Here is a 19,258-nt window from a genome sequence, read left to right on the forward strand (position 1 = left end):
GTGTCGATCACAGGGAACGGTGGATTAATTTAATGTATTTGGTTATAGGTTATATGTCACATGAAAAGAATAAAGAAATAAATATCAAACTAACAATTGATTAACAACTCTCGATAAACTAACAGAAAAGCACATCTCTTCAGGTACTTTGATTTAGATAAATTACACCTTAAAAACATAGACAATTGCATACACAAATTCATTTATTCATGTTCACCGATTTCTAAAATGATTAGATTCATGTTCACTATAACTAATCCTTTAGCAAACAAGTCAATTCAAACAGTGATCAGTTGATTAAACTAACATGCTTCCTAGTGTTCAGTTCGTATTAAGCAAGACTTGTAAATATAGTTAATCAATGTAGACATTTAATTAACCTCTTGTTGATGGTCATCAAACAAGGCTCACACATTAACTTACTTATTCTCAAATTAATTCTAGTTTCACATTCGTTATTTCTAGTCTTATAATCTCGATGGTCATCAAAAATCATAAGAGACAAGCAAATCAAGCAGATGTTCAAGCAACTCAATTCACTTAACAATTAACAGAAAATAATCATCATTAACACATGAGGATCTTTTAACAAGCTTGGCAAGATAAATTAAACACAAATAAACTATTTAATATAGCAATTAGTCTAATAATCAAAGCTTCATTCAATCATAAACACAAAGTAAAAGGTTTTTACACCTAAATCAGAAACTAAATACAGAAAAGTACCACAATGGAATGCTAATCATGGTCACGTCAGCAAACCATATGATAATCGACATGTATCCGCTCTCCAATCCTTCCGATCTCCGCTCCCGTTAGCTTAACGGCCTTCCGGCCGCCTTCTAGACCCTCAAAACAGCTTAACAGAAGTTAAATGTCGACTAAATTAGGTTAGAAGTCGAATCCTCCCTCTGGTTAGCTAAAAATCGACATTTATAGTCTTTGTGGCCGACCTAAGTACGCTGGGCGTACTTAGGATTACGCAGCGCGTACTCAAGATAATCACGCGATCAAGTCTATCCGGTGCAAAGGTGTACGCGACGCGTACCGTCACCTTACGCGGGGCGTACTCGCTACCTCAACATTCTTTTCTTTCTTTTAGCTTCTAAGCCCGGTTTCCGCTTCAGTCTTTTCTTTTGTGCTTTATCGACAACAAATAGCTGCAAAACATAATTCAAAGTATTATGAGTACTTTTTAGTTCTAAAATAGAATAAATAAGGCCAAAATATTAAGATAAAGTGCATAAAAATATATATAAAAATACACATATCAACAACCTAAACGAGAATCAAAGGTCTCGTTAATAGTAGCATAAAGGTGAAAAGACAGATGAAAACGGACGTTGGATGAAGAAGTTATGAATTTCTAACGGAGTTTTCATGTCCCGGTTTGTTAAAAATATAAAATCAAAATTAGCCGACGGAGTCTAAATGAAAGTTGTAGATCATAGTCTCACCTACGCGTGGGTATAAAGATCATAAAAAATGAAGCTCGTATGCAAAAGTTACGATTTTTTGAAGTTTGGAAAGACGGAGTACGCCCAGCGTACTCATATTCTTAGCCTCGGATGAGCCACGTCGCCCTTCGCATTACGCCCCGCGTCCGAAACCAATTATGCCCAACGTACTTTGGCCTCGATGGTCCGAGAGAGGGCCGCGTAACACCACCCGAAGTTCGCCACCTGGAAGCCTGATCCAAACTACGCCCTACGTAGAGCTTCGTACGCCCAACGTACGTGCGAGGTTTAGCTCCTATAAAAGGCATGCGAGGGCTGCCGATCTTTTTTGCCAAATTTCTTTTCTCTCTCTCCCGTTTTACCTCGTTTTACGTGCAAGCTATACCCCCGAAGCCCCGGTATCATCCCGACACCTGAAGCAAGTCCTGAAGCCCCAAAGATCCCGAGAAACAGAGTTCCCGAGTCGAAACTCTGCCCGTGAGAAACCCGGTTTTCAAGGAAGCATCCCGGTTTCACCAAAGAATACTGCTTTTAGAGCCGTAGTGCTGTCCAATAATCATTTTATCAAGTGAGTGTGTAGTTGCTTTCTTCTAACACACACACACACACACATATATATATATATATATATATATATATATATATATATATATATATATATATATATATATATATATATATGAATTATTTCTCTATAAAAGACGTGCTATGTGTTTATATATTATCTGTTATTTGGAATGAGTATTGAATGAATATATATTATACAGGTTTTAAGTTGTGTATAATATATATATATATATATATATATATATATATATATATATATATATATATATATATACAAAAATGTTGGGTAAAGCATGGGTAGATAGTTGTTGTGTGATGAAATAAAATGATGAGAAACCTCGATGTTGTTGTTGATCTAGTCATCTAGCGGAGTATGGATGACGACCACGGACTCTTTCTAGACAGTCCAGTGGAACGCTAGCAGGTTCATAACCTGTAGGTGTTGTGAAAGATGTGTTCACCGGTGTACTCTATCCCCCTCATGGTTGCCTTTAGGACATCTATTGTTGAGGAATCCCCTTTGCAATAATGTCCGTCCCGATGAAAATCCTATATTAGGTCCCTTGTAATAGTTGTTGTCATAGGGACCTAAAGTGAGGATAACGGGAATGAGTAATCGGGTTATTGTTGGTTGGTGAAATTAAATATAATTATTTATTGTGGGTTGAAAACCCTATATGATCACAAGGCTCCCAAGCCTAACCCACTCAGTTTTATTTGTATTACAGGTAGTGGTGCGAGAGCATAAGTTGGACAACTTGTGAAGATATTTTGTTTATAGGCCAGTACTTGTGTATAACTGTTGTAAGGCTTATAATATGTCATTAATGTTTTGTGTCTGTATCGGAACATGACATCCCAAGTTTTGATATATAATGAAAATACATTTCTTTAAGGAATGCTTTGATAAATTTTATTTATCCTATTTTTTTGGGAACAAATTCCACAACTCTTTTAAATCAAAGGATTACTCTGAAAATTATTTGAAAAGCATAAATTAAATCAATCTTTTCTGGCTGTGATTTTGGGGATGTCACATTACCTATTGTTTCATTTTGCATGTTTTGAGTTACTGAATAATAGGATTATTCAAACGGTCCATAGTTGTTCATATGTTGGAAGTAGGTATGAATGAAGACTGTCATGAATTGGTGTGTAGATTGTCTAAAGTGTGTTAGACATAGCAAAAGTTTGCTACAACGTTAATGAGTGCTTATGAACTTGATTTGAGCATTGGAATAAACCCACAATTGCTGGAATCACTTCATGGAATTCATCACGAGTGATTGCAAGACGATAATATCATATGGTGTTAAAACCTAGATATATGGTTTATTGTTTGCTAATTGGTTGTGCATTGATAGTGCGTAAACGCATCAGTAACTTGATGTTATAAAACGCATTGTTGTGTATGATTTGGTTAGTGGATAGTAAATGCATATAAGTCAAAGTTTATCTGTTCCTTTTATCCTAGGAGGGTAAAAGTGATATCAGTGCCTCTCGATGATTTGATTTGACTTATGTGCCGGGCCCGGTCAGGACTGAATTGATGTGTTCAACTAAGTTCTATGTCAAATGAATCTGAGACCGAGAAACAAACTGTTGGACAATAAGTATGACTATGTTCCATGTAATTATCCGTATGATATCTAGAATAGAGGATTATACGATCCCTTATGTTAAGGACAGGTTATTGATAAGATCAAGAGTTTTGAGAACTACGATTGCTAATCGGATCTATAAGTTACATTTGCATTTATAGTTATTAGACTTATCCAAGTGGGAGACTATTGGATTAGTGTCTAAGTCCATAACTATATTTGATATGTACTTGACCCGGTTGTGCATGGTCCTTTTGGGTTGCCTTCACCAGAGCAACTTGACTGGAGGAATAATATAGAAAGAGGTGATTATGATTTATTAATATGTTATAAGAATAATATATTAAAAGAGAAATCATATTTGTTTAATTAACATTGGTCAATAAATAATTAAGAACTAGTTTTGTGATAAAAAAAAAAGTTAATTAAACTTAAGGGGCTGAACTGTAATTATGTGATAGTTGAAAAGTTGGGCAAGGAAACCCTAATAGATAGGGTGGACGAATTCTAAGGATAAGGGCTTAGGAATGCGTCCAATGTAGGGCTTCTAGAATTATCCTTGGGCTGCTTGGTGGCTAAGTAACCAGATAAGGATAATCACTGAAACCCTAATTTCCACACCTATATAAAGACCCCTAAGCTAGGGATTTCGACTAACACTTGAACCCTAAAAGTCTTAGAGCCGAAATCCTCTTCTCTCCCCCTCTCTCTCTCTTGTTTCCTCCAATTGCTATTGGTGTTTGTGATTCATTAGAGACACAATACTTGAGGTGCTAAAGTTCTCAAGGCTTCAAGATCTTCAATCAACAACAAGGTAAACATCTAGATTTGTTTGGTTATGTTAATTTCGATTATATAAACTAGATCTAGGGTTTGAAAGTCTTGGATGAATGCATGTTCAATTAGAGAAACCTAGATCCAAGCATTAAGGTTTGCATGAGTACATAGGATGTTCTTTTGGCTCAAACCCATTAGTTTTCACCCTCAAGATTTAGTGGCATTACCTATATGGGGGCCCGATGTAACATTTACATGGACTACAAGAGTTTGAGGTACCTCATGGATCAGCCGAATCTGAACATTAGGCCGCATTGGTGGCTAGATGTGGTGAAGGACTACGACTGTGAGATCCTCTACCACCCGGGGAAGGCCAATGTTGTGGCCGATACGCTTAGCTGCAAGGCAGCCCCAATCAGAGACATTTTCTTGAGGATGACAGTGGTGACTCCGCTTCTGGAGAAGATCCGGAGGCCCAACAGGAGGTTATGAAGGAGGAACACTAGAAGAGTGAGCGTATTGTGGGCCAGATTTCCTCCTTCGACTATGATAGCCACGGGTTGTTGACACTACACCGTCGAGTGTGGGTTCCGTACGCAGGTGGTATGCGCCAGATCCTGATGGAGGAGGCGCACAAGTCCAAATTTGCCATCCATCCCGGGGCAATGAAGATGTATTGGGATCTTCGTCCAGAGTATTGGTGACCCTGCATGAAGCGGAATGTAGCTTGGTACGTCGAGAGATGCCTGACCTGCAGGAAGGTCAAGGCCGAGCACCAGAGGCCTCACAACAAGACGCAACCATTGGGTATTCCTGTGTGGAAGTGGGAGGATATTACTATGGATTTCTTCACAAAGCTTCCCAGGACCGCATGGGGAATGGATTTGATTTGGGTCATCGTGGATCGGTTGACCAAGAGTGCCCATTTCATTCTGATCCAGGAGAGCATTTCGGCCGAGAAGCTGGCTGACATCTACATCAGAGAGGTAGTAGCTCGACACAGAGTGCCAGTCTCTGTGATTTCAGATAGAGATGTATAGTCCACTTCCAGATTCTGGAAGAAGTTTCATGACGAGTTGGGTACTCGTCTGCACTTTAGCATGGCTTTTCACCTGCAGACGGATGGTCAAAGCGAGCGGACCATCCAAAATCCGGAGGATATGTTGCGGGCGTGCGTCCTAGAATTCAGTGGTAGCTGGGATACTTACCTTCCCTTGGCAGAGTTTTCCTACAATAATAGCTACCACACGAGTATCGACCATCCTCCCTTCGAGATGTTATACGGGAGGAAGTGCAGAACCCCGCTATGTTGGGGTGAGGTTGGACAGAAGGTCATGGGGAATACCGAAGTGGTAATCAAGACGAAGAAGAGAATACAACAAGTCAGGAGCAGGCTTCATACTGCTCAGAGTCGGCAGAAGAGCTACGCCGACAGACGTCGATCAGACCTGGAATTCCATGTTGGGGATATGGTTCTCCTAAAGGTGTCACCTTGGAAGGGTTTCATCCGGTTCAGGAAGCAGGGCAAGTTAGGCCCCAGGTACATTGGTCCTTTCAGGGTTGCAGCCCGGGTGGGCAAGGTGGCGTATAGGCTGGATCTGTCAGCGAGCTTAGTCAGACCCACAACACCTTTCATATCTCCCAGCTGCAGAAGTTCCTGGTAGATGACTCCGTGGTGGTACCTCTAGAGGATATTCAAGTAGATGACAGCCTTAACTACATCGAGCGGCCGGTCGCCATCCTCGACAGGAAGACGAAGGATCTGAGGAACAAGAAGGTCGAGTTGGTGAAGGTGCAATGGAAGAACTGCAAGGGCTTAGAAATGAATTGGGAGCTGGAGGACGAGATGGGGGAGCACTACGCCGAGCTATTTCCAGATGCAACATACTTCGAGGAAGAAGGCTAAAATAAGCGGGGGAGATTTATAACGCCTAGTTACTGGTATGTATTTTAAATTAAAACTTTCATTTTTGCAAAGGGACTCAACGAGTTGGAGGCCCCAGACTCGTCGAGTAGGAACGAAGGATTGGATGCGAAATTGAAGCCTAATCGACGAGTCAAGAGGTCTCGACTCGACGAGTAGGGATGCCAGAATGAAACCCTAATTTTCAGGGTTTGCACCATATTTAAACACCTTAATTGGCCTCAACTACAACCTCCATCACCTCCAAGCCTTATTCATGAAACCCTAATCCATTTTGAGTGTTCTTGAGCCTTTGTTGTGTGTTCTTGGTGATTTGAAGCTTGAGAAGGAAGAGAAAAGCTTGGGGATTCAAGAGGAGGCAAGTAGATCCAGAGTTTGTGCTACATTTCCAGCTCATATGAGGTATAAAGTCTATACCTTGTATATTCATCTATTAGATCCCTTCAAGGAGTAGTTTAGGGCTCTAAGGAACCATTTTTGGAACCATTCATGGATGCAAGCATGTTTGGGGTAAGACTTCAGATCCAGAGCCTTTGAGGGACTCCATGGCATAAAGGTGACAACTTTATGGCCATAGGAGTCCCATGCATCATATGAACCACTTTTTAGGGCTATTTGAGCTAAATAACCCATGCATGAACGTAAAGTTTGGAACTTTACGTGTTATATAGACCCTAGGAGGCCAGATCTATGTTTTGGATGCATTAAGCCTGACTAAAATCGACTATATGGAATTAGACTTTGGGGGACTGGATGAGTCGTTTATAGGAATCGGCGAGTTGGGTCGTGGTTCCCAACCTTATTCTGTTACTGAACAAAATTTTTAAGTCTAGAAGATGACTCAACGAGTTTGATGTGTTTGTGGACTTGAAGATCAAAGAACTCGACGAGTCCAAGGATGAAATTGGGGAGTTGATAGCAAAATGGTCTGATTTGAGTGAAGAGGAACTCGACGAGTTCAAGGATGAACTCGACGAGTTGATGAGCAAAATGTCTCAACATACATGAAGAGGAACTCGATGAGTTCAAGGATGAACTCGGTGAGTTGTGAGTGAAATACCCCGACTCTGTATGAAAGAGAACTCGACGAGTCCAAGGAAGGACTCGACGAGTTCAAACGGAAAGTCCAGATTCTGTCATGAGGAGAAACTCGACGAGTTAGAGGGTAAATCGACGAGTTAGATCGCAAGTTCGAGATTCTCTAAATCATGGAACTCGACGAGTTGACGAACCAACTCGGCGAGTTGAGTCAACCATAATGTTGACTTGGACCAGAAGGTTGACTTTGACCAGAGTGTTGACCTTTGACTTGTCCATTGACCATAATTGACCCTTAAAGGGGTTATAAGTTTGAAAAAGTAATTTAAGAGATGTTATGTGTAGGAGTTTGAGGATAGTTGATCCCAACACCGAGGACAGTTCAGCTACTTCACAAAATTGAGGTGAGTTACCTTCCAGTAGAAGTGGGTCTAAGGCCACAATGTTGGCCCACTAGTAGGAGTTGTTTGTTAAGATGATTGTCTTTGTGATAATTGTCTGGTATGCCACAATCTGTTATGCTTTATGTGCTAGTATGCTATGTGATTATGTGATAGTGGTAGATAAGGGACTAGTCCCCGAACCCAGTTGAGATATACCGGCAGGGTAGGTCGGGCACCTATATATGTCTGACAGTATGATATGTGATATTTCCATATTTATACCTATTTTTAGGCAATATTTAAGTACATTTTTTATATATAAGTTGGTAATTTGTTTAGAATAATGGTACTTATGGGCTTAAATGTTATTTGCAGCAAAAAAGAAGACATTTTGAAGAAAAAGGACTAAAAACGTTAAAGAAAGAAACTTTGGGAGTTAAAAGATTAAAGGAAAAGAAAATCTGGAAAAAGCGTCTTCACGTCATGAGAACTTGAAGATTCACGACGTGAGAATAAGTTCTAGAAGATATGTACGCGGGTGAAGGAATCCTTGACGGGCACGGTTATCTGGAACTCACGATGTGAATATCTTATTATTCACGACGTGAATTATGAAAATCAGCAACTATATATATCCTTAACCATTACGAATAGAAAGGACTTTTGGCTGGAGAAAGGGGTTCCAGAAGGCAACTTTGAGCAGAAGAAAATTCCTGGAAAGAAGCTTTCAACACCAAAAGAGTGAAGGTCCATAATTTAGTTCACTTATTTGTTATCTAGGAACATGTTTCACTATACTTTGATTTGTGTTAGTGTGTTAGTTGCTATTATGAGCAACTGAATCTAGCTACTCTTGTTTAGCTAGATGAAGCTTCCAACTTATGAATAGCTTAATTTTTATGGATTTATTTAGTTGGTGAATTGCTTGTGTTTGATTTATAGTCACCTAGCATGCTTGTGTTTGTCTATCTCGTTGCTTGATTTCATGTTCTGTGTAGTTTAGTGACCATTAACTGCATGAACTTGTTTACCTAATGATTTAATGAACATTAAATTGTTAGAGCTAGGATTGAAAAATCTTAGTTAGTAAGAAGAGTAAATTAACTTAGCTGTGCTAGAGAACGTGGATTGTGACTATAATTGCGTTTACATAATAAATCTTACATAGCATATTCATATTCATAATTAGTTTTGTGTTTAATTGTGTGTGACCATACATAGTTTGACATGAATTAATTAATTATTGGTAAAGTTAGAATTAAATTACTAATACAATTAAAACCAACTTGATAATCCATAATTATTAGCTAGCCATAAGGACGAAGTGGATTCGAACTAAACAAGAGTGTGTTTTTACTTATTGATTGAATTTAAGTTAAGTTCGTCTGATCTTGTAAAATCAGATAAAACCTTTTCTAAACTTTTTAATAATTAGGTTAATTTGATAGCAAGTAGATTAATTAGTAACACCGTTCCCTGTGATCGACACCCGACTTACCCAAGCTATACTGTAATCTGACTAGGTACACTGCCTATAAATACATAGTTAGTTTAAGTTTGTTAGGTTATAAATATTAAAAGTAGTGGGTACTTTCATGCACATCAATATGCTATGTTATTATGTGGTAGTGGTAGGGGTGAAATAGTCCCCGTAGCCAGTTGAAATAATCGGAGGGTAGGTCGGGCACCCAGATATGCCTGGCAGGGTAGGTCGAGCACCCATATATGCTTGACAAGGGGTAGGTCGGACACCCCGATATGCCTGGCAAGGGTAGGTTGAGCACCTAGATATGCTCAGGAGGGTTGGCCGGGCACCCAAATATGCCTGACAGTATGTTTGTTGTATGGTACGTGGTATGATGGGGGAACTCACTAAGCTTTGTGCTTCCAGTTTCATTTTTTTGTTTCAAGTCCTTCTTCTTCGAAGGGAAAGGAGACGGTACGGTAGTAGCGCATCATACACACACGATTTCCGCATACGAGATTCTTAGGATTTGTACTCTGACATTGTTACTATGTGATGACATGATTTTGAGACTTATGATCTATGACTTTTTATGAAATGAAATAACTTGATGATGTTTTCTATAAATTGTTCTGTAAATTGCTATATCAAAAATGAAAATTTTGGTTTGTATTTTTGGGATGTTACACTCATTCTTCTGAAATAATAGTCTAGTTGCGAACCCAATATTGTTGACCGTAGTCAACTTTCATTGACCATAGGTTTCTCTAATAACCTACGATTTCTAAGGCTATTTGGGTATATTTTCTATTTTTTGGCTATAAAGTGAAAAGTGATCAGGCAAAATGGCTAGATTAGTAATTTTTATTTTTTTTGAAAATTATCATTTAAAACTAATAGCAATATTGTTATTTTTATTTTTAATAACAAATACGGGATGATATTTTAAATCAATAATTGTAGTTCACTCGCTTAGTTTCTAATGAAAGGCCAGCAATGCATTATTGTTGATATGAAACAGGACCAAACATTATTGTCAATACTTCACATTTGGCAGTACACAAATCAATTCCAGCTTTGTAGCTTAAATAGTAGAAATGTACTACCACCGTAAGCTCTTTTATAAAAAATGCAGAATTCTACTCTTGATTTCGGACACCGACAAAAAAAAAAAAAAAAAAAACTCCACACGGGACCGAATGATAACCTATACCGAGATATCTGAAAATGTATATGCTTTGCCACGTCCATTTCAGGAGTCAACCGTAATTGATAAAGTAATAGTCTGCGAATAAGTAACAAATTACCCGTTTGGACTAATACGTCCAACCAATGACCGAAGCTAGTCATCGCGAATTATTCATGACGTGGTGCGTCTAAACGATGAAGCACTTGCAGTATAGTTTTACAAGACGCTTAAACCGATACAATAGCTATCATTCATTTGTTCGCATGCTGAAAATTAAATAATCGGTAAATATCAAGAAACGTGTTATAAACCAAAAAAAGTACTAAAAACTAAACACATACAATAATACTTAATCGATTTCTATATGTTAATTTCTATAAAATAGCAAAACAAACTTAATAATAACTTAATCAATTTGTTTTCCCTTTCTCTACCAGATAACTAAAGAAGGATAAATGAATAAAATAACAATTTGCTTGTCTTTCTTATTAATACATTATACTTCGAAATATTTACTTGCTTTTTATGTGCATTACATTGCTATAATTGGTAGATTTTTCAAAGTTCAATGGTGTAATGAGAAAAAAGATATTTTATCACAAAACGGATTTCTAATTGGTATAATTTCAAGTTGTAGATCATATAAATGGCAGCAACAACTTGTACAAGTTATAACGAAATTTTATCATACAATTTTATCATTATACAACTTATAACGAAATTAATATATATATATATATATATATATATATATATATATATATATATATATATATATATATATATATATGAAAACAGTAGATTCTTATGAAACCTATGATGTACAGGCAGTCAATGCACAAAATATGTATTACTTGCTTGTATAACATAGGTTTCATATGAAGCCTACGATTTTCCCATTTTTTGTTTTTTATCAAATATTAACACAACTCTTATATTTCAAAGTGTAGAAGCTACAAACAAAAAAGAATGTAAATAAAAAAATTCGAAATAGTACGCTTCATAAGAAGCCTACGGTTTCCTTTTTTTCCCACCAAAATCAAACCCATGGTACTATATCTTGTACTAAACAAGAAAAAAACCGAAGAATCGGAGATATAGTTGGTTGTTGTTAGGAGCCTTCATTAAGAGAGTTTTTCCTCACTTGAAACACACAAAAAATAATCTAAATGAAAGTTTACAATTTTATATATTCTTATGAAATAGGAGTCCACTTGTCAACCCAATAGGTAGGGGTGAGCATATTAACCGAAAAACCGAACCATAACCAAATTAACCGATATAACCGAACCATTACTAAAAGGTATGGTTCGGTTTCTAATTTTGATTAACCAAATACATATGGTTCGGTTATGGTTTTTATAAAAAACCGAACCATTATAAACAGAACCGAACCAATAATATTGATAAATGTTTTTAATATAATATAATATTAAATATATAGTATATAATTATATTAAAAATAGAAAATTTAAAGGGTAATTATTTGGAGTTAGATAGAATAAGTAATCTTCTATCAATACAATTATATATACACAATCATTCACATTTTATAAGGATAGCCTTTGTATTTTTCAATTTTTATAGAAAAATATTTTTATTTTTATGTTATCTTGGACCATTTTGGTTAACCGATATTAACCATTAAACATAACCATTAACCGACTAAAACCATTAACCAAAACCAATATTAACCGTTACCCAATGGTTATTGAAATACATTAACCAATTGTAATGGTTAGTTCGGTTTTGACCAATAATCGAACCCAACCGTCCGATACTCACCCTACCAATAGGAGTCCACTTGCCAACCCAATATTATTGACCGTAGTCAACTTACTTTGACCGTAGGTTTCTCTTATAAACTACGGTTTCTAAGGCTATTTTGGTATATTTTCTAATTTTTAGCTATAAAGTGAAAAATTATCATGCAAAATGGCTAGAAATTTTCTCTAAAATTATCACTTAAAACTAACAGCTACATTGTTATTTTCATTTTTAATAACATATATACAGGGTGATATTTTAAATCAATAATTGTTATTTTTAATAACATATACGGGGTGATATTTGAATCAATAATTGTAGTGCACTCCAGTAGTTTCTAATATGCAAGGCCAGAAGTTCATTATTGTTGATATGAAACAGGACCCACCACTAATTGTCAATACTTCACATTTGGTAGTGCACAAGTCAATTCCAACTTAATTTGTAGCTTAAATAGTAGAAAGATGGAAGGAGCATTGATTGAAAGAAAAAAAAAAAGAAGATAGCAAGATGGCAAGCTCAAGCTCAAGCTCTAACGAGTCTAATCCATATGTGATGGTGGAAGTTGGAGAAGAATACCCATACCCCACACATGTTTGTGCCCCCAATTTTGTTACCTTGAAGCTGAGTTGTAGGGATGAGTACAGTATGTGGAAAACACAGATGCTATGTCTGTTAGGGAGTTATGGTATGTGTGGTTTCATCGATGGAACATTCTTAAGACCTCAAACCAGTGTTTGCGGAAAGGAGAAAGTGAGTGACCATCACACACCGTGGGGAAAATCAGATGCCTTAGTCAAGAGTTGGATACTTGGTTCTCTTTCTAAAGAAACACTCGGGTATGTTTTAAATCGTCTTACAGAAAAATTTATTCTACAGAGAAATGCCGCTGATTTCAGTGCAAAAGATGTATGGGATGAACTGCAGACTATCTATGGACCTGCTGCTCTTCTACAACTGCAGACCAAATATGGTCCGGCTCATGTTCTTCCACAAGAGCAAGTTGAAGGTACAGTCTCTTCTTTGCTATTCCATATATCATTTAAGTTATGGATTTAAATAAATTGCCAAAGATATTATTATTATTATTATTATTATTATTATTATATTGATCTTGTATATCCGAGTAAATTACACGAATGGTCCTATGGTTTACGGTAATCTGAATGTTTAGTCCCTAACTTACTTTTTTAACTCGGAAGGTCCCTACCGTTTGTTTTTGTTACGAGTTTGTTCTCTGTTTTATCTAAAAAGACTATTTTGTCCATAGTTTTTTAGTTTATTTAAATAAACACACCCCCAACCTCACCCTTTGACCTTACCTTACCGACCCTATAATTTTTTTCTATTTAAATAATAGTCTTTTTAGAAAAGATAGAGACCAAACGCATAACAATAACAAACAGCAGGACCAAGTGCGTAACAAAAACAAACAGAAAGAACCTTCCGAGTTAAAAAAATAAGTTAAAGACCTAACGTAAATTACCACGAAGCTACCATTCATGTAATTTACTCTATATATAATATCCTTCCTCATTTGAAATCCTTAAACACCTCATATTTTTATATCTTGTAGTTTTTTTTTTTTTTTTTTTACCTTTGTGTTAAAATGAAAATTCAGATGAACAAGATAAAAAAAGAGCAGAACTTCATCAAATCGTGTACCAGGCTACTGTAGCAGGGAACTGGAATTTAGTTCATGTGATTTTGAAGACCGGACAAATTACAGTGGTTGACAAAATCACCAACAATGAGAACACAGTACTCCATGTAGCAGTGGGTACTACCAAGAAGTCAGAACTCTTAGAGAAATTGTTGAAACTGATACCCGAAAACACGCCAATAGACGTGCGGAATTCAGATGGAAGCACACTTCTTCATGTTGCTGCTATTGTTGGCAACACCGAAGCTGTTAATGTCTTGATGGAAAAAAACCGAGATTTGTTGTTGGCCATGGACAACGAGGGTCATACACCACTAGCCGTAGCTCTTTCTAATATGCATACAGAGACGTCTAATCAACTGTTGCTTCACATCAACGCTGACAAAGAGAAATTCTCAAGCACAATTGGTGATGCTCTGTTTTCTGGTACAAGTGGTGATCACCTTCTAGTCACTGCTATTTCTTCTAAAGATTTTCGTAAGTGTATATATATTTTATTGGATTCAGATTTCAGTAGTAAAACTAAAAAGCCTAACTTTGGAGTATATATGTAGGTTTGGCACGTAAGATGATGCGGAAGTACAAAGCGTTGCATGGTGACGCCGTAATGGTGGCTCTAGCTCAAAATTTCCCATGTGAACTTAGTATATTGGAAGAATATATAGGTTTGTTTATTTTTATCTTGATGCTCATGTTTCAATATTATACCTGTTTAATTTAGGGAAAATGACTTAAAAAGTAAGAAAGTTTTCAAAACGTTTAAAAAATACCATTATTGATTTTTCATTACAAAAAATACCATTTTACCTATTATTGTAAATAGTAACTTCCCGGTTATTAGTGTTTCTAAGTAAAAAAAACAAAAGAAAAAAAAAAGTCCAACTACTTTTCCTTTCCCCTTCCAACTACCGCCACCCCTGTTTCTTCTTCTCCGGTAGCTTCTTCACCTCCGCCCCTGTAACGCCCACGTCTTCTCCACAACTAATCTTTGAGCTCCTGATATGCAATATCCAACCAAAGAAACGAGATGTTTATGATGAACTCCACAAATGATCTCAACTTCTGCCTGAAAATCATGTTCCGCATGACTGCTGCCCGTTTTTAGTTGCTTCACCACCACCTCTTTCACATTCTGAAAACACCTCAGTGGATATACCCAAAACCACTTTGTCCAAGAACATTGGCTTCTGAAAACTCATCTATCGCCATTGCTAATTAATTCTTTATATGTGAATGTGTTTTTTGAGAAACCCGGTGACATACCCGGGGAAGGCAGAAGGCAGAAGTGGGTTTGAAACGCCAGAATAGTTGGAACCGAAACCAACGCTGCTAAATAGCGGTGGCGATGTAGGTTGCGGGGAAGGAGATTTGTTTTGAACAGATATAATTTTTTTTATTGTACTTCAGCTTATCAACTACCATCAAACACCACCAAATGCTACCAAACTCCACCTTATCACCACCACCAGCGATATCCATCTTCATGAACAACCTTATACCCACTTAAATCACCATCAAGAAACATCACTGCTCAGCTGTATCCCGCCAACTATTGATCATCTTTCCAATCACCACCTTCCATCGCTGAAGCTTTAAACCACCTTTGATACCACATTCACCACCTGCTGCCACCACAACCTCGATGGTTTAAACCACCTTCACCATCTAATCCACAGGCAGCAACAAAACCCGACACCCTCTCACCACCCATTTCCTTCCATCGCTACAGCGTCTACTTGTCCATCCTTGTTCAGCCGATAACCACAGCTTCCTTCAACTTTACTACGCCACCAAAAACCACCGTCAACCTCATCACATGTTAAACCACCAAACACCACCTTATACCTTCCCTCTGAATACCGAGAACGCTTTCCGTCACCACCTTCGACCCTCTTAATCTCCATCTGCCTACACAAACGTCGAAGCTAACCATGTGCAAAAGCTGAGAAATATCACTGCCACCGTATACCATCGATCATCAACAATCGAGCCACTCCCCTATTCAACCGAAACCCACCACCAGTCGGTACCCTCTGCGAACTTGTTCCAGGAAGAAAAGAAAAGAGGAGTCTGTGATTTCTTTGTGGGGAAGGAGAATTGATATGCGGTGGAACGTAATAACCAACAGGTCTTCCTTCATTTTCTCTTCTTTTTACTGCAAAGAAACAAGATAGTAGGACTTGTTTTTTTTTCTTACCGGGAGGTTACCTACAATAACAGGTGAGCATAAGCTGTCACTGGTTTTTTATATACAAAAAATATATTTTAATGGTATTTTTTGTATTAAAAAACAATAATGCTATCTTTTGAACATTTTATAAACTTTATTACCTTTTAAAGTCATTTTCCCTTTAATTTATTATAATTAAGGCCTCTCTAACGATGTACACTGATTTTGTATGTGGAAGGGACTTATATAATACTTTTCAGAGTAACCAGATTTCTGGAAACCTCGTTTAATTATATGGTTTTCAGATGTGTCCCGTTATGTGGTTCGTGGGTTGGAAAGATAATCCGTTTATTCTATGCTGGTAGGTCGTGAGCTAATATTTTGTTGAAGAGTAAATTACACGAATGGTCCCTAGGGTTTAGGGTAATCTGTACGTTTGATCTCTAATTTATTTTTTTTAACGTGGAAGGTCCTTATTGTTTGTTTTTGTTACGCGTTTGGTCTCTGTCTTACCTAAAATATTATTTTGCCCTTGAAATTTTAATTTATTTAAATAAACACACCCCCAACCCACCCCCCCTCATCTTACCTTACCTACCCTACTAATTTTTCATATTTAAATAATACTATTTTTAGGTAAGATACGATCAAACGCGTAACAAAAACAAACATTAAGAACCATATGTGTAAAAAAACAAATAGTAATGACCTTCCGACTTAAAAAAATAAGTTAGAGACCAAATGCACAAGTTATCCCAAACCATAAGGACCATTTGTGTAATTTACTCTTTCTTCAATAATTAATATTTTATGTTGCACTCACAAAAAACGTGTTTTAGAAACTTTTAATCATATGTTTCACTTTCCATATAACCACATGATTCTTACAAGCTTTCTATCATGTAATGCAGGAACTGTTTGGATTGTTTTGCATTTCCCACCAATATTCAAGATTTTAGGTAAGATGAACAAACAGTTAGCATCATCTCATAAGGGAAAATGACTTAAGAGCCCAACGAAGTTTTCAAATCGTTTAAAAAACCCCAATCATGTTTTGTTTGTTCAAAAAAAACTCAACAAACTTAACATTTTGTCTAAAAAGCCCAACTAAGTTACACTTTCCTGAAAGTCAAATAAGAGAAACAGATGACGTGGCTTATTACCGTATCGGGAAAATGACTTGTTAGACCAACGAAGTTTCCAAAACGTTTAAAAAACTTCAATCATATTTTGACTGTTCAAAAAAACCCCAACAAATTTAAACAAAACAAAACTGGGATTTTTTGAATGGTTTGGAACTTTGTTGGACTTTTTAGACAAAAGGTTAAATTCGTTGGATTTTCTTGAATAGACAAAACATGATTGGGGTTTTTTGAATGGTTTGAAAACTTTGTTGGGCCTTTAAATCATTTTCCCCATCTCATAACCAAAAATGCATGGAAGAAAGAAAAGTTATCTTTGTTTGAGATTCTCATTTGGGTCTATGTTTTCAGAGCGACCATTCATCAAAAAGAGAGTTCAAATTCATCAAGATGCTTACAGATTGTTAATTGATGCATGTTCAAAGATAAAGTCATGCAAAGACTCCCGCTGCTACCATCATTATTACACGAATCCCATCTTTGAAGCCACAAGACTAGATGCATGTGTGGTTGTAAGCAGCATTATAAGTGAATTCCCAAATGCAGTTTGGAGTGCCAATGAAAATGGGCACAACTTTATTCAATACGCCGTGATAAATCGCTCAGAAAAGGTTTACAACCTTTTGTATCAAATGAGTGAACATAAAAATATTTATAGAACCATCAAAGATTCCTTTGGAAATAACCTCTTGCATCTCGCGGGAAGATTGGCACCTGCCAATAAATTGAATCTTATATCGGGTGCTGCTTTACAAATACAACGTGAATTACAGTGGTTTAAGGTAGGCATAATCTCATATTCAAAATTATTTTGTGTAGCATATATAGTTGACATATTTTTAATGTTGTAGGAAGTTGAAAGATTTGTGTGTCCTCTAAACGTTGTACAAAAAAACTCGTTTCACGAAACACCTCAAATGGTCTTTACAAGAGAACATAAAGAGTTGGTGATTGATGGAGAAAAATGGATGAAGGCGACTGCAGAATCGTACACAATTACAGCAGCATTGATCACAACCATTATGTTTGCAGCTGCTATTACAGTGCCAGGAGGAAACAATCAGGAAAAGGGAATTCCAATCTTTAGTCACGCAAAGGCCTTCACAATATTTGCGATATCAGATGCCATATCGTTATTTGCATCTGTAACTTCGTTGTTAATGTTTTTGTCGATTCTCACAGCACGTTTTGCTGAGCAGGATTTTCTTTTCAAGTTGCCTTCAAAGTTGATAATTGGGTTGGCAATGTTGTTCATCTCAACGACATCGATGGTAGTAGCTTTTGGTGCAACATTATACCTCGTATTTGGGCACGACAATTCACGGATTCTTACGCCAATAGCTGTATTCACATGCTTACCAATTACTGCTTTTGTGACCCTGCAGTTCCGTCTTGTCATAGACTTGATCAGCACTACATACGGTCTTAGTATTTTTGGAAAGAAAAGAAACAGTGTGTTGTATTAAAGCTTTAGGGCGTGTTTGTAGTATTTTTGGTAAGAAAAGAAATTGACTGTCGTACTAAATCTGTGTGCCTAATAATAGACAAAATAGATGTGAAAAGTGGTAGAAAATAAATTCATTTCATTACTACAAGAAGGCTCTATAAGAGCATCTCGGTACACAAAATGACGTTATTGTCTACGTGGCACCCTCATAATACGGTCATAACATCATGAACACCATTTTTCGTGTTGTGACATATATTGTTGGCGTTATGACATAGTGAAAGAGAAACATTGATTGGCTGTATATTTTATCTCTCCTTAACCTTCTCTTAACGGTGTTATAACACCATAAAAACCATTTCCACATTGTTGTTATAAGGTGTTATAATACTATCTCAACGGACTCATACCTAATGCTCTAATCGATAGCCATTTTCATCGGTATGGTTACTCCGGCGGTTGAGCCATGGGCCAAAAAATGTCGGAAAATGTGCACGTAAATTTTACCCTTACATTTGTTCAAATTTTCAGACAAAAAAATTGTGGTTAATACCAGGGATGTGTGTGGTGCAGTTTGGTGTGATTTAGAGTCAAAACCACAAACTGCATCGTATGTGCGGTTTGAGATTTTCGGAAACCGCAGGGCGCACCGCAAAGGTTTCAAACCG

General features: G+C 37.0%; 1 protein-coding gene across 1 annotated transcript; it reads left to right on the plus strand.

Annotated features, from left to right (window-relative positions):
• The first annotated feature begins 12,610 nt into the window (after positions 1-12,610).
• Positions 12,611-18,668, plus strand: LOC111903718 (uncharacterized). Its single transcript, XM_023899471.3, has 7 exons — positions 12,611-13,177; positions 13,790-14,308; positions 14,386-14,496; positions 16,240-16,362; positions 16,913-16,960; positions 17,495-17,925; positions 17,995-18,668. The coding sequence occupies exons 1-7, from the start codon at positions 12,679-12,681 to the stop codon at positions 18,607-18,609; spliced, it is 2,346 nt and encodes a 781-aa protein (XP_023755239.1). The 5' UTR covers positions 12,611-12,678; the 3' UTR covers positions 18,610-18,668.
• The last annotated feature ends 590 nt before the right edge of the window (positions 18,669-19,258 follow it).

This window comes from Lactuca sativa, chromosome 8 (genome assembly GCF_002870075.4).
Source record: "Lactuca sativa cultivar Salinas chromosome 8, Lsat_Salinas_v11, whole genome shotgun sequence".
NCBI lineage: Eukaryota > Viridiplantae > Streptophyta > Magnoliopsida > Asterales > Asteraceae > Lactuca > Lactuca sativa.